At 55.7% G+C, this 13,980-nt stretch overlaps 5 protein-coding genes across 5 annotated transcripts; 3 read left to right on the top strand and 2 right to left on the bottom strand.

Moving 5' to 3' along the window:
- Positions 1 to 996: 996 nt before the first annotated feature.
- INS49_002748 (uncharacterized protein) lies at positions 997 to 2,751 on the top strand (the record flags this gene model as incomplete). Its single annotated transcript, XM_043163551.1, has 5 exons — positions 997 to 1,051; positions 1,124 to 1,211; positions 1,275 to 1,433; positions 1,490 to 1,796; positions 1,843 to 2,751. 5 exons carry the CDS (start codon positions 997 to 999, stop codon positions 2,749 to 2,751), a joined length of 1,518 nt encoding a protein of 505 aa, XP_043032057.1.
- A 601-nt stretch (positions 2,752 to 3,352) lies between these two features.
- Positions 3,353 to 4,366, top strand: INS49_002747 (uncharacterized protein; the record flags this gene model as incomplete). Its single annotated transcript, XM_043163550.1, has 2 exons — positions 3,353 to 3,423; positions 3,481 to 4,366. The coding sequence occupies 2 exons, from the start codon at positions 3,353 to 3,355 to the stop codon at positions 4,364 to 4,366; spliced, it is 957 nt and encodes a 318-aa protein (XP_043032056.1).
- A 154-nt stretch (positions 4,367 to 4,520) lies between these two features.
- INS49_002746 (uncharacterized protein) lies at positions 4,521 to 5,774 on the bottom strand (the record flags this gene model as incomplete). Its single annotated transcript, XM_043163549.1, has 1 exon — positions 4,521 to 5,774. The coding sequence occupies one exon, from the start codon at positions 5,772 to 5,774 to the stop codon at positions 4,521 to 4,523; it is 1,254 nt and encodes a 417-aa protein (XP_043032055.1).
- Positions 5,775 to 6,694: 920 nt separating this feature from the next.
- INS49_002745 (uncharacterized protein) lies at positions 6,695 to 8,856 on the bottom strand (the record flags this gene model as incomplete). Its single annotated transcript, XM_043163548.1, has 3 exons — positions 6,695 to 7,512; positions 7,578 to 8,055; positions 8,146 to 8,856. The coding sequence occupies 3 exons, from the start codon at positions 8,854 to 8,856 to the stop codon at positions 6,695 to 6,697; spliced, it is 2,007 nt and encodes a 668-aa protein (XP_043032054.1).
- Positions 8,857 to 11,577: 2,721 nt separating this feature from the next.
- On the top strand, positions 11,578 to 12,580 carry INS49_002744 (uncharacterized protein; the record flags this gene model as incomplete). Its single annotated transcript, XM_043163547.1, has 4 exons — positions 11,578 to 11,642; positions 11,711 to 11,742; positions 12,169 to 12,253; positions 12,397 to 12,580. The coding sequence occupies 4 exons, from the start codon at positions 11,578 to 11,580 to the stop codon at positions 12,578 to 12,580; spliced, it is 366 nt and encodes a 121-aa protein (XP_043032053.1).
- Positions 12,581 to 13,980: the final 1,400 nt, after the last annotated feature.

The following is a 13,980-nucleotide window of genomic DNA, read 5'->3' as shown; positions in this document are numbered from 1 at the left end:
GAAGTATGTATAAGCACTAATATAATTTGAGGAGTAGGAACCCAGGTTATTCTTTTCATTCTTTTCACATGAGAACGAATATTTGCACCCGCAAAAATGGAGGGTACACCCGTACATCGCTAGCACCACACCCACGCCCAATTCACACGCCCAATTCACACACCTAACACCTATACACCTAATTTATATAAGTATTTAGTGTATAGGTGTATGGGTCTATGGGTGTTGGGTGTTGGGTGTGTTATTGTGTTTACGTGTGTAAATAGGCCTGGGCGACATGCTAAAAGCGCAGTAGCTGTAGCGTGAGTGATATACAGATGTACCCTCCGTTTTTACGAGTGCGAATATCCGTTCTCTTTTACATACTAGTAGCTTACAATAAGTTGTACAATTATGTGAGGAGCGTTGGGATGACTGGGTGATATATTGACAACGCAGTAGTGTAGTACAAACATAAGCTGGTACCTACCTAGGTAGGTATGCTAAGACAGCGAGCACATAATTATCTCACAGCGACTGTCCCTCTAAGATAAAATGTTGGAAAAAGTGGAAGGCTGAGGCCTCATTCTTCACAATACTTGAAATCATTTGCCTGACTAATACGCTGCTTTGCAGATATATTTGTTAAACTTTATTTTTACTCGCCTGCCGGCATTCTCAAGGAGTATGCGTCGGCGCAAATCCGCGTCGGACTTCTCGACAGGTAGTGTGCGTTCGTCATGCCGGACCCGAATCAAGCAATTTTTGATATCTGTATGATAGATCGCCCGATCAATAGCATTTGTAATCATTTCGGTGAGTTGTGGTTGCTGTCGCCGAAACACGTGATAGCGAGATGTCGACATTGCGTGCTAAATGACGAGCGCGTGAAGGTGTGGCACGACGGGTGTCTCGATTCTCCGCAGTCGCTTTAAACCGTTAAGATGATGATCAACCTTACACTCAACAACACGACTCGGAGACCACAGGCCCTTGAATCAGTCCCAGTGTAAAATCATGGGAGCCGAGAAATCGATCAAGTCAGTCGCGGTCATCGGCGCCGGCGCCTCGGGTATGTACCAAGCTCTGGATCTAAGCCCTCACCATGTTAGTGGCAAAACACGGGGCTGATAGCAAGATATAGGGACTATCACGGCAGCTGCTCTTAAAGCAGAGAACTATTTTGACCAGATTCGAATCTTTGAGCGGCGAGAAACAGCAGGTGGAACATGGTGAGTCTCCTTAAGTTCATCGGCATCAACTCTCACCAGTGAACTAGAACTGACATCAAATAGGATATTCGATGCGTCTCCAGGGCCAGAGCTTCCCATAAATCCGGGGAAGCTGCCTCCGCAGATCGATCCGCCTGTCCAGATTCCGGACCAACTCCCAAGGGTGACGGCACCGGTTGAGCAGGAGCGGTATTCCAAGACGCCAGTATATAATTCCTTGACGTAAGTACCGAAGCAAATCAAAGCCATGGCTGCCCACAGGCTTATGTGCGAGACAGAACAAATGTGCCCGATATAGCGATGTGCTTTTCTGATGCACGATTCGCATATGGGCCATTCCCACCGCATCATGTCCCTCGGCAGTATTTAGAAAACTACGTCGCAACACACGAGCTTGACGAGAACTTGGTCCTGAGTACCACTGTCGAGGACGTCTCCCGGATTCCACCGTCGACTTCAGAATCAGGCCCCGACAGGTGGAAGTTGACGCTGCGAAAGCACGATGCGCTGCGGGGAGTGGACGTGTGGTGGACAGAGGTCTTTGATGCTCTTGTCATCGCAAACGGACACTACTCAGTACCATTTGTATGTGCAGCCCAGTATTTAGGCTGGGGGACGAGCTGACACGAAGCAGATCCCACATGTGGACGGGCTGGAGGAGTATATCAAGAAGTACCCAGACCGCGTGGTCCACTCCAAGTACTACCGCTCACCAACGGTGTACTCGGGCCAAAAGGTCCTGACGATCGGTAACTCGGCGTCGGGCTCTGACATCTTCAACGAGCTGGCCAAGACTGCACACCTGCCTGTCTACAGCTCTCGACGGCACAAGAGTCCCTTCGAGGGCGACAAGCCACAGCCCGGCGTCGAGTGGAAGCCCATCATAGCGAAGTACCACCCCGACGGGACGATCGAGTTCGAGGACGGGACGACGCTGGGCGCCGGCGACGTGGACAAGATCATCTATGCGACGGGGTACAGGCCGTCGTTCCCGTTCTGGAACGAGAAGGCCAACGGGCGGCCGATCTACGACTACGAGGCCGGCAAGCTGGTCAACACGTACTGGCACACCTTCTTCCACGACCTCCCGACGCTCGCGGTCGTGGGCATCGAGAAGGGCCTCACCTTCCGCAGCTTCGAGTACCAGGCGGTGGCGCTGGCGCGCCTCTTCAGCGGGCGCAACGCCGTCCCGCTGCCGCCCGCGCGCGAGCAGCGGAGGTGGGAGGAGGAGAGGACCGAGTGGGTCAAGGCCACGGGAAAGAAGTTCCACGACATCGAGAGCGAGCCGGGCAGGCTGGGCGAGGACTCGTTCAAGTGGCTTGGGTACCTGTATAGGCTTGCTGGCCTCGGCACGCTGACGGGCGACGGGAGAGTCCCTCCTGTGCTGAGCAAAGAGCTGCTTCACGCCGTCAGGACAATCCATAAGTATCCGCGATACGACGAGGATGTGGCTGATGCAGAGGTCTATGATTACCATGGGGTATCGTCAAGTGGTGGCAAGCAAGCTGCCAAAGAGTGGGTGGTGGTCGATGGGTTGTAGTAAGAGACGAGAAGCTATTACCTCGAGGCTGGACATCTCGGTGAGACGTATAGAAGGGTTGGTGTAAATATTCCAGTTAGAAGGGGGCGAGAAAGGGGACCGGGGCCGCATCGAGGAGCCTTTCTTTGCATGTTCTCCTTGAGACGCTCCTTACGTTGACGCATGACGAGCGAGATATAGAGTGATGGACTGGATGCCAGTGCTTAACGTGATACGAAACCAACGGTCATGTACTTCACAGATTGAAGCGTCAGTGATAATCTTTGGAATCGGGGTGCCTGTCGCGGTTGAGTGAGAGGGAGCAAAGCCAGCCCCATTCCCGCAATGTTGAAAGGGTTCGCCGAAAGGATTTATCCACGACTGTCTCGCGAGGTCGCCTGCCCATGATGCACATGAAATTGAGCCATTTTAGCGCATTTTCCACGGAAGCTCTCTTGTTTTCTCGTCGACATAGCCAAATTCTTGTCGTGCTCCTACGGTGAAAGCCGGGGATCATGCTCGGCAGGGTTGGGAGTGGCCCGCGCGGGGCCGACGCGGAGAGGACTTGAGCTCTTCGGTTGCAGATCAACAGCACCTCTCAGAGCAGATAAATACAGCGAATATGAGAGGGCTTAACAGAGCTCAAACCGCACTGCGGCAGTGCACACACGATGGCGTCGTCCTATCCACGAGGTAAGAGGCCAATTTCCAGTCAATTGACGATCCCAAGCTGATAAACAACACCTCCAGGCGCACCGTCGCGACCAGAGCTCTCGCCGTAGCCCCAAGCTCCCCTGCCCGCCCACGAGCGGCACCACAAACCCTTCCTCGCCCCACGGCCCTCCCGCGCGCACACGCCCTCTCAAGATGCTTCTCCCAGACTGCCGTGCTGGACGGCAAGAAGAGCAAAGACAGGAGAGCTAGCAAGCGATCAGCAGAGCGGGTAGAGGCAGCAGCCCGGGAAGAAGAGGAGGAGGAGGCGGCCGCGGCGCCGTCCAGGGGCCGCGCAAAGGAGAAGGCGGCGCAGCAGGCGCAGGGCGACTTCGACCGCGAGGCTGCCTTCGACCTGGGCGATGTCGACGCCGAGTACGCGCGCGTGGACGAGCGGTCCGAGAAGCGGCTGCAGGAGTTCAGGGTGGGCGGGCGCTTCAACCCGGAGATGCTGGGCCAGCTGCGGGTGCGGCCCGACTGCGAGTCGGCGCAGTCGTGGCCGCTGCGCGAGCTGGCGCAGGTGGTACACCGGGGCGGGCGCAGCGTGTCCATCCTGGTCAGCGACGCCGAGTACGTCAAGCCCATCATGTCGGCCGTGCAGAACAGCGACGACTTCAACCAGCAGCCGCAGCGGGACCCGGACAACGAGCTCGAGCTGCTGCTGCGCATCGAGCCCGAGGACCCGGAGGAGCAGCTGAGGCGCCTGCGCGGGGAGATCACCGCCTGGAGGGACGCCGTCCGCGGCGTCATGGCCGCGAGGAAGCACAGGCACGCCGCGTGGCTCAAGGAGAAGCACGTCACCAAGGACGATGTCAAGGCGCTGGAGAAGAAGATCAAGTCCATGCAGGACAATAAGATCGAGCAGGTCAACCGGAGCGAGAAGCAGATCGTGCAGCAGATGGCCAAGAGGCAGACACGGCTGTAGTTCGGCATCTTGGGTCATGAGCTGCATGCACAGTCTATACTACGATTGAAAGATACCTGGGGGACAAAAGTTCTGTATATTCTACTGTATTTGTACAACCCGGAAGGGTGACCATTCCCGTGACCTCGTCTTTCACTACTGTTAATGCTGTAGACTATGCTGGTCGAGCGGCCTGTCCAGCCGCGGGCACCTTGATAAGCTTCCTGATCCGCTCGTCGAACTTGACGCCGTCCGCGATGGTGCAGGTAGAACCCTGAGCGTGATACGTGGCCAGCTTGCCGTAGACGTCCTCGGCGTACTTGACCTCCGGGTGCTCTCCCTTGAGGACGTACTTTTGGATCGCCTCCTTCGTGTTCTTTGTGTTCTGCGTCTTGTACTTCCTCGCCATGTTCTCGAGTTCGGCAGTGGCCCGAGCCTCAGCCACCGCCTTGAGCCAGTCCTCAGGTCGCGCGTTGCTCTTGACGAGAGACTCGCTCAGCTGCTTGCCCTTCTCGCTCGACGCCAGCTTGGCGGCCCATGCCTTGAAGGACCCCACGAAGGCTCCCCAGTTGTTGCCATTCTTCTTCTGGATGTCCTTGACGATGGCGTCCATGAACTTCTGGACGAGCTTGTCCCTCTTCTCGTGCGACAGGGTCTGAATAACCGCCTTCTTCTGCTCAACATTGGAGAAGTAGATGGGCTTGTTCGCCACGAGCCACTTCTTCACGTCGTCGATCTTGAACGACTGCTCCGCTTCGCCAGCTCCCCTCCCGCCTCCCAGGACCTTGACGCTCCGGAACGCCATGCCGGCCTGGCCCAGCGCTGTGTTGGTAGCCACCGCAGGTCCCCACCCAACCAGCGACTCGAGCGTCACAGACGGCTTGTACGCCCTCTCCGGGCCGCCGACCTGCTGCTCGCGCACGTAGGCCTGGACCTCCTCGTCCAAGGACTTCAGCCCGGAGTTGGCCGCCTCTTCCTTGTCCTTCTTCTTGTCGTCGTCGCTGCGGCGCTTCTTCTCCATAACGCCCGCGCGCTTGGGAGGGGGCCGCTTGCTGCCGCCGCCCAGGCTCGCCCTAATACGAGACGCCGGATGGCCACCTTGTTGTCCCTGGCTGCCAGGGCGCGCGAACCGGGGGCCGTTGGGCCCAGGTGTGAAGCGCCCGCCCACCACACCGGCGCGCCCTGGCCCCGACCGAGGACCCTGGGTCCCCTGGGCCCCATCTTTGCCAAAGTCCGCTCTGCGAATCAAGGGCTTGGCGCCGCCTTCTCGTTTGGGCAGGCTTCGCACGCTGATGACGTTGGCGCCCAATCGCGAGCCGAGGGTGGCCGTGTGCGGGAGGTTCGCGGGGCTTCGGGAGCCAAGGGGTTGCCTTGCGGAGGCATTCGCGGAGCGCTGGGGGCGCTCGGAGGGCTGCGAGGGACGGCTCATGGCGCCGATGGCTGAGGCTGCTGCCACGGAGCGGTCGCGGCGGGTGGGTGGCTTACTCGCATCATCGTCGCGCCGCTTGGGTGTGGTCGAGAAGGGGCGTAGTCTGGTTGTTGAGGGTACCTTTGTGCTCCGTCCGAGGACGACCCGCACTGCTTGACGAGGCATTGGGACGGACCTGAATTGGATGGCCAGTCTGGGGCCGCTGAGGTCAATGGGCTGCAGTTCAATGAAGCTGTCCCGAGAAATGCACGCCGGTCACAAAATCCATCTTAGCTGGGTGGTCCGAGCTTCAACCGCTTGGTACTTACTCGCCGAAAGCTTGGCCCATATAATTTTCCCGTCCCAACGTCACGCGTATGCCGTCTCAACATGAGCATGAATAAGTCCAGCAAATCGGACTTAGCATGCACATGAGCGTCTACTTAAATACAGAAGGGGCCATTTGAATTTGACGAGAACAGGTAGACCATTGTGCATTCGCCCACGTGGAGCATCACGTGTGATGCAGGGCGAGGTTGTCGTTCAGAAGAACATACTCCGTTTCCTTGGTGATACTGACGATCTCTAGGCCCAGAATCTTGCTCTAGCACGCAGTGATGGTGTCGAGACAATCTTTTCCATGAGACTCAATTTGACGTGAGGGTGGCCAAAGATGTGGACAACGCCGCTGAGCGTTCACCTGGCACAGCATCCACCCGGCGACAAGAACACCAAGCACAGACAGCACAGGGTAGAAGTCCAATGAGTTAAATGCAGCGCGTTCATTCTCGCGGTATCATTGATCAAGTCATGGAGTACCTAGGTTGCCCTATTCTACCAGACACCCGTCCAAAAAAAAAATCACTGTGTCGCCTCCGCCAGGCGGCCATGAGTGCTCTGCATACCACCTCACTCTGACGCTGCCCCGAACCATGACCTGTTCAGAACTGGCCGACAAGATTGTAGACCCTGCCCTTGGGTAGCTTCTGGATCTCCTCAAGGGGGAGAGCCTTGCGGTAGTATGCGATGCGCAGGGCATCGATCTGGGTGTCATCAGACCTCGAGCCCCGGTCGTACGGGTGCTTCTTCTGGGCGAGCAGGTCGCGGACGCACAGGCCAGCCTTGCGGTTGAGATCCATGTGGTGGGCGTGGTTGAACAGCCGGTGGAGCTGGGGCATCTCGTCCGCGAGGATCCGCTCGAACTGGTCGAACCTCTTGATGCGCGGGGTGCCGTCCTCGTTGCGGAGGATGCTGAAGTCGATGTTGGTCTGGTCCAGGGGCACCATGGGCTGCCCGGGGCGGCCGCACCCGAAGTACTCGGTGCCCTCTATCTTCAGCTGCCTGTGGTGGTAGTCCTCGCGCTCCACGGCGGCGATCATCTGGCAGCTGTCGCAGACGTATCCGGTGCTGCAGTACATCAGGGGCAGGTTCGTGCGGCACTCGTTGCACTCGGCGGTGTCGCCCCAGACGCCGTAGCTGGCCGGAGTTCCCTGCTGGCTGGTCGACACTGCTCCGTCCTCGTACAGCTGGATCCAGCCTTCCTTTCCGAAGATGGTGACCAGCTCGGCAAAGGTGCAGCGGATCTGCAGCTTGGCCTTCTGGTTCTCGCTGATCTTTCCCTTCGCGAAGAGTCGCTTGAGGTAGTCCTTGTGCTCGGCAACAGCCTCCATGCGAGGCACAGTCTTGCTGTGAAGGGGGAGTTTCTCGAGGAAGCGTCGGAACAGAGCGTTGTGCTCCATCATGTGCATCTGGCCGGTTCCTGCGAGGAGATATCCAAGGTTAGTATATTGAAGAGCAAATTCTCGCCCGGCCTGTATCACTCACTCTTCAGGCGCGGAGCAATATCGTAAATGTAGAGCTTGCACACAGCCGTCGGGATTCTGACACCCGGGTTGCTGTAAGTCAAACCGTAGGCACCCTGCCGGTCATGACCTACGTCGGCATTCTCCCACAAGGCGCCAGTATTGTACCGAGGGGCGATATCGAACAGCAGTTTACCACCGTGTCGTGCGTTGTGGGCCTGGACGATGTCAAGTAGGGCAGGAACGTGGTGGTAGCGGATCTGGTCGCAGCTCGTGATGTCGGCTCGCTCCAGGTTGGGCATCATGTCGAGATAGGTGGCGAAGACTCCGACGTCGAAGAAGCCCACTCGGTTGAAACACACCCGCTTGACGGTGTGGCCCCTGAGCTGAAGGCTTCTACCGGCACACAGGACGCCTCGGACTTGGGCCACGTTCCAGGCAGAGAGCCGAAGGTACATCGTCTTGCTATACTCCATGTGCGTCGGGCTGATCATGATGAACTACACCGGTGTCAGTGCTACTGTGTGTACAGACAGGAGATATACGGAACGCAGTATGATTTCGGACGGAAGTGCAAAGCATATACTGACCGGATGGTTGCCCTGTTTGTCACCCGCCGCGGCATCGCCTGACTCCTTCAGGAGTTTGAACTCGTCCTCAGTGAACTCACTGTAGTTGCACCTGCCATTAGACATATCCCAGAGTGCAGGAGTACCCATGATCTGGTTTGCTACCAAGGTACAGGTTCCCTGGAGAGCGCCAATGTCATGGTAAGACAGGTAATGCATGATCTTGAAGCGGACCTCGCCAACGGTCAGAGCCCGGGCAACCGGCAAGTTCTTGTTGGGATCAGAGGCAGCGGACTCAAAGCGGAATTTCTTCTCGCCCTTGGAAAACGGGGCCGAACAAAACAGTCCTCCAGCGTAGTTCTGGTGAGGATAGAACATGTTCAATCTCTCCGCCTCAGCGGCATCCTTCGCATCGCCGGAAGGGCGCTCCTCCACCTGGAGGTCGGCCCACTTCAAACGGTTGCCATTCTTGTTGCGCGGCCACACGGGCACCTTGTTCTCGAATCGGGCCTTCCGAAGATCATCAAACTCCTTCTTGTTCTCGACGTAGTTCTTGGTGTAAGGGACACCAGTCTCCTTGAATGAGAGGATTCGAGACAAGTCGCGGTATCCGTTGGTAGAAATGGAGTAGTCCGGGGATATAAGCTCAGTCTCTTCGGCCTCGGTGAACTTCCTGCTTCCCTGACCACCACGGTACTGGTGCTTACGGCGGTTGGGGCGAGTCCCGTTCATGGTTGCTGTGTCGATGTCAGAAGAGTGGATAATGCAAGAGGGGAACAAAGGTGAAAAGGGTAAGTGTTGAAGTGTAGAAAGAAGGACACCCTCAGATGAACAGTGTGAAAATTGTAAGTGGCTCTTGGAGGCAAGAGATCCAACGGGCCCAGAAATGACACCACTGCTGATAGAAACTAGCCTGACCTCAGGAGCAGTCTAGTGTTATCAGCAGAGAGAAGTCGAGGCATACGGAATGAAACCCATATGCCTAGATGCCACAGCTGGTACCGGAACACTCAAGCGGGTAAGGGATAGGACACGTGATGTGTTTGAACTGTTCTGAAGGTGTAGTGGGCAAGGGGTTCTTGAGTCTTCGTGGGAGGGGATTGTAAAGAGCAAACGCAATCGCCTCCCGTTTTTGCTCCAACTCGGAACTTCTCTGTAGGTACATACCTAAGGCGAGTACTTTGGAAGATACAGTTCTTTTTTCCGGGACAATGGTGTCCCTCAAGTGCCCAAGTACTCACGGAAAGGAAGGTTCATATGTTTGTGTCCCGGGATGTGATTTGATGAACAATTGGGGTCCGAATTGGTAGTGAGGACCGTGCAGAAGGAATGGAAGGTATGAAAAGTGTACAAACGACAACGACTCGGATGGCAAGGGGGGAATATGTAAAACTTACCTCGGTGCAAACAAGGGAGTGACGCAGTTTCTGGGGTGTACTGTAGGAGTGGCGACGTGAAAGACGGGGAACTTTACTTCGGATCAGCAGGCAAGGTCGACGGTGGGTTTCCAGGGATCTGACCGCTGGTAGCCACTGTACCCCGAGTTTTCCGTGAGTGCAAACGCGGTTTGAAGGAGGAGGTACAAGCGGAAGGGAGATTGATGGAGGATGGAGTACGTTGACGGAGGGCAGAGAATGCGAGGAGTCTTGTGCTGCCGGCGACCAAACGAAAGAGGGTCTTGAACAAGCAGTCTACGTACCTCCGTGTGCTTTGCAATACAAGACAAAGCAATGCCAGAAGAAGCCGAGACGGCCACTGGTGATGCTGGAAGGGGTTGGATAAGTGAGACAGCGGGGAGTTGACAAAAGAGTGAAAAGGATGGCGGATAGCCAGTGCTGGGTGAGTGATCAAGTGTGGTGATCTCTAGAAAGAATCAGAGGCAACAGCTATCAAGGATGTTCCGAGTAGGTACTAGAGCTGAGCTTTGTGTTGATTCAACGAAGGATCGGTTGGGAGATGGAAAGATGGCTAAGCTTGGGGGTATTGATCAGGCTCAAGTAGCCCAGGAGGTGGTTGTTTCCTGGCAGAAATGATCCGGCCAGCTGGGAAGAGGTTAATTGTTCTTATTGTTGAGGTAATTGTGTGTATTTTGTCCAAAATTCGTCGACGAAGATTGTTTGCTGGAGAATTATCCGTGGCCAGTCACGGTTGGCGGTTCCCAACAACACAAACGACAGTGGCAGCTTTCCCAAATTAGCCCCCAAATACTGTAGATTGTACGGATCTCGTTGAGTACTGCTGCTGCAAGATTTCACTAGAAAGAACTTCCAAGATATTTGCCATTCTCATGGTAAAGCAGCAGCATTGATGATCACTGTAGTCTACACTATCGAGTCTGAGAGTCAGAGTCTCAGGACCTTGCTTTTAATATGAACAACTGTGCAAACATGGCTCCTCCATTGCCGAAAACGTAGTAATACAAGTGAAGTGGTGGGTTCTCAAAGAGTTGTGAACCATCAACTCCGGCCTCGTGATCATCATGATGGAAACAATCATCACCCCTTGATCACGTGCGTAGAGTCCCTGGAAGTTCACATGACACATACCCAGAAACAAGGAGAAAGATCAAAAGCGGTCAGATTCAGCTGAAGACTTTCAGATCGAATGCCCTCATACCTTCCCACGGCGGCCCAAAGACCAACGGTGCTCGTGAAATACCTAAGTAATGCTGAGTGCAACCGGATATTCAGTGCTGGCGGCTTATTTGACGGACACATTCTTGCCCCATCACTTGAGAATGAGAAAAATCGTAATTGATTGCATGCCCAGCCATCTAGACACCTTAGATGCATCAAGAGTTGGTGTGATATCATCAAAACCCGAAGGAATGTCTGCTTCGAGGGTATGATTGTTGATTCAAACAATTATCAACAGATCCACGTGGCCGGAATGGAATATGTGTGGGTGAATCATCTTTTCCTCTCCTGTTTGCCTTACCAAGACGCAATCTCCAGAGCAATGACTGTGGTACATACCCTGGAGTGTGCCAGTAGGGAGGTTCTCTCATGATGGGGACAGTGAGATACAGAACGTCTGGGGGCACGGGAGTACCTAGGTAAAGAGACCAGGGAAGTGGCGTCAGCAGAGCCCTGGACAACTAAGTGCCCAGCTGTTCAAATGCCGTCCTTTAGGTGCAGTTCAGGGGCTCGCAGGAAGGGGATACCTGCGCTGTAGCCGGGATCTGGTGAAAGCTTGCAATGATGGACAGCTTGCCATGAGCTTGATCCAGAACACCACAGAAGAATACCAGATCCGATACAACAAGACCTCAACAAACGACCGCGAGTCTTTGAACAACACCACAAAGACAACATCATAACATGTTCTAGAGCATCTGAGCAAGCTTCCGACAGTACCCACGAGGCAGCCAAAGGAGCACTACCTTGTGTTATGCAAGCTGGTTCTTTGCTTCCCGGGCCATGAAGACGACTCCTCCGAGGACTCTCCTGTAGAATGACCTACTATCTCCTACAGGATAACCTCCTGTGGGACAACCTCTTCCTGGACAACCTCCCATGGTATGCCTACCCTCTCGTGGTATGTCTCCCTAGGTACCGAATCGCCATGACTGGTTACACCAATCTAGGTACGACATTGATCTCACTCAGGCAGAACTTAGTCACGGCCGGCAGGAACAAAGCAGGACCGAAGCAAAGCATGATAACTGAGTACAGACCACTGGCACGGCTCCTTTCCAACAGACCTAAAATCGCAGACGGACGGCCCAAAAATCGACAGCGACGTTGGTACTGCGCCGAACCGTCCGTGGGAAGGCTGACCCAACACAGATCACAGTGAAGGCTCCACCCAGGGCAGATCGAGTGCTGGCAGAGCCGATGGGCCAACTTGGCACTGAACGCTGCTGGTAGAGGAAGAACGGACGTTAACTATGAGGACGCGAGGTTTGGAGACGAAGCGGGCGATATGGAGGTACGATACGGCGGATAGTCTCCAGCCATCACCGAGATAAGGGCTTGTTGCAACCGTCGCCGGCGAGGCATAACAAGATGACGAAGCGACTACTAACAACCTTGGCTTGCCCAGGGACACAGCAACATCGGTGGCGGCATGACCGGGGAACGGGAAGCCTGAACCCGGCGACAGCCCGGAGTCAGGCGCAGAGCGCACGGTGGGTGGCCGGGCGGTCACGGAATATCACATCATTCTCCCACATGGGGCAACAACGAACGAACAACGAAACGGGGCCCGGAGCACAAGGAAAACACCTTTTTTCAGGACTTGAAAGGCTAACAAACTGATGAGAAGAGCCAGATCGGGAAACCCCAAAGAGGCAACGGATGGAAGCGCGCTTCCGCGAACCCAGTGGCACAAGCCGTGTGTGGATGACCACAAAGGCATCATCATCGACGACACCTCGCTCGCGGAGCACGCAATAACGAGCACTGAGACCCCCATGTCTTACCAAGACATCCATTCCACGCCTCCGAGACCCTAGGCTACGGATACGTCCCCCACAAAGCGCTATCATTTACTAGCACGAGCTTTTGGTGCGCCCGTTGCTCTCGACTTGGCAGGCTGTCACATGGCCGCCTATAACTTCCCCCAAAAGCCGAACTGCCCTGTCACCACCACCGACTCGCCCCACCCCGCGGTTCTCTAGTCCGGTTCCGGGGCCGGAAATCAAGAAAAAGAAAACGGCGTCTTCTCGAGTACAGAGTCTTGGCGGGACTTCCCGCGACAGCAAAACCTGGGAAACAAGAAGAACAAGACCTGGCGGGAAGGCGGAAGGGTGGGACAAAGCCGGCCTTGTCGTATGTCTCGAACTGATCCGATTTCGAGATCTTCGAAAACGGTCAGTGCAGGGACGGAACGGTGGCCGGGGGTGGGGGACGCTTCTGAACGGGCCGCGCTCATGCTCATGTATCGAGATAACACTTCCGCCTATCATTGGCAAAGAGTACTCCATCATGGCCGCTACGGCATCCGAGCTGGGCGGAAGGGAGCAAAGAAAATAGATGAGGTCTCTTGGTTCGCCTGCGGGAAGAAATAGACCGTCTGATGACCTCGATCGGTGCATGGGTACACCTGTCGAAGCCTACCGAAGCGGCCGATAACGTCGTGGGTCTCTGGGGTCCTTGGGGTCACGACGACGACGACAAGGTTGCCGCCAGTTCCACCGTTTACCAGCGGCGCCCCGACACGACACCACCACACCATCACCAGAGACACCACCAACACCAGGCAGCTCAAGGCCGTCAGTCAGTTTAGTCTTGTCTCTCTGGGCCATGAGCTACTATCTTCGCCATCCAACCCACCACCTGCGAAACCGTCGAGCTTGGGCAGATCCGGTTGGTGGCCCACGGGGCAGGCTGCACACCACTTGGTTACAGCGGGCAATGCGGGGCGACATCATTCCCATGTGGGATGACGAGTGACGAGTCAAGCTGCTGTCTATTAGCTCGGGATGTAGGGAGCAAGCTCTATACTGTGTGTGCGTTAGCCAGCCTAGAAGTGTCGATGTCGGAATGGGGGCTTGTGACACGCCTTTTGCACTCTCGACGGACATAACTTTTTGTCAGCGAGCGAGCGGTCACTTGACAGCAGCCGGGAGAGACGGCCTTCGCGGAGGAGGCAAAAACTCGTACTTTATCTACATCGTTGCGCAATCGGGTCATCGGCCCCAAAGTCTGGGAACTCGTCGTCGTGCCGGGACGAAACGGTCGTTGGCGGCGATCACTCCCTCTCGCCATGCAGGGCCAGCGATGATTGGGATGGATGGTGGGGAAAGGGCTGCATGCATGAACGTGGAGGGGGTCAGCTGGCTAAACTTGTGACCTTGTCCCGCCGTCAAATCAAGGAGCATAACCAAGCCCCCTTCCATGGCACTTCCCATGA

Source organism: Diaporthe citri (assembly GCF_014595645.1).
Source record: "Diaporthe citri strain NFHF-8-4 chromosome Unknown scaffold_1, whole genome shotgun sequence".
NCBI lineage: Eukaryota > Fungi > Ascomycota > Sordariomycetes > Diaporthales > Diaporthaceae > Diaporthe > Diaporthe citri.
This window is presented reverse-complemented; position numbering and strand designations above follow the sequence as displayed.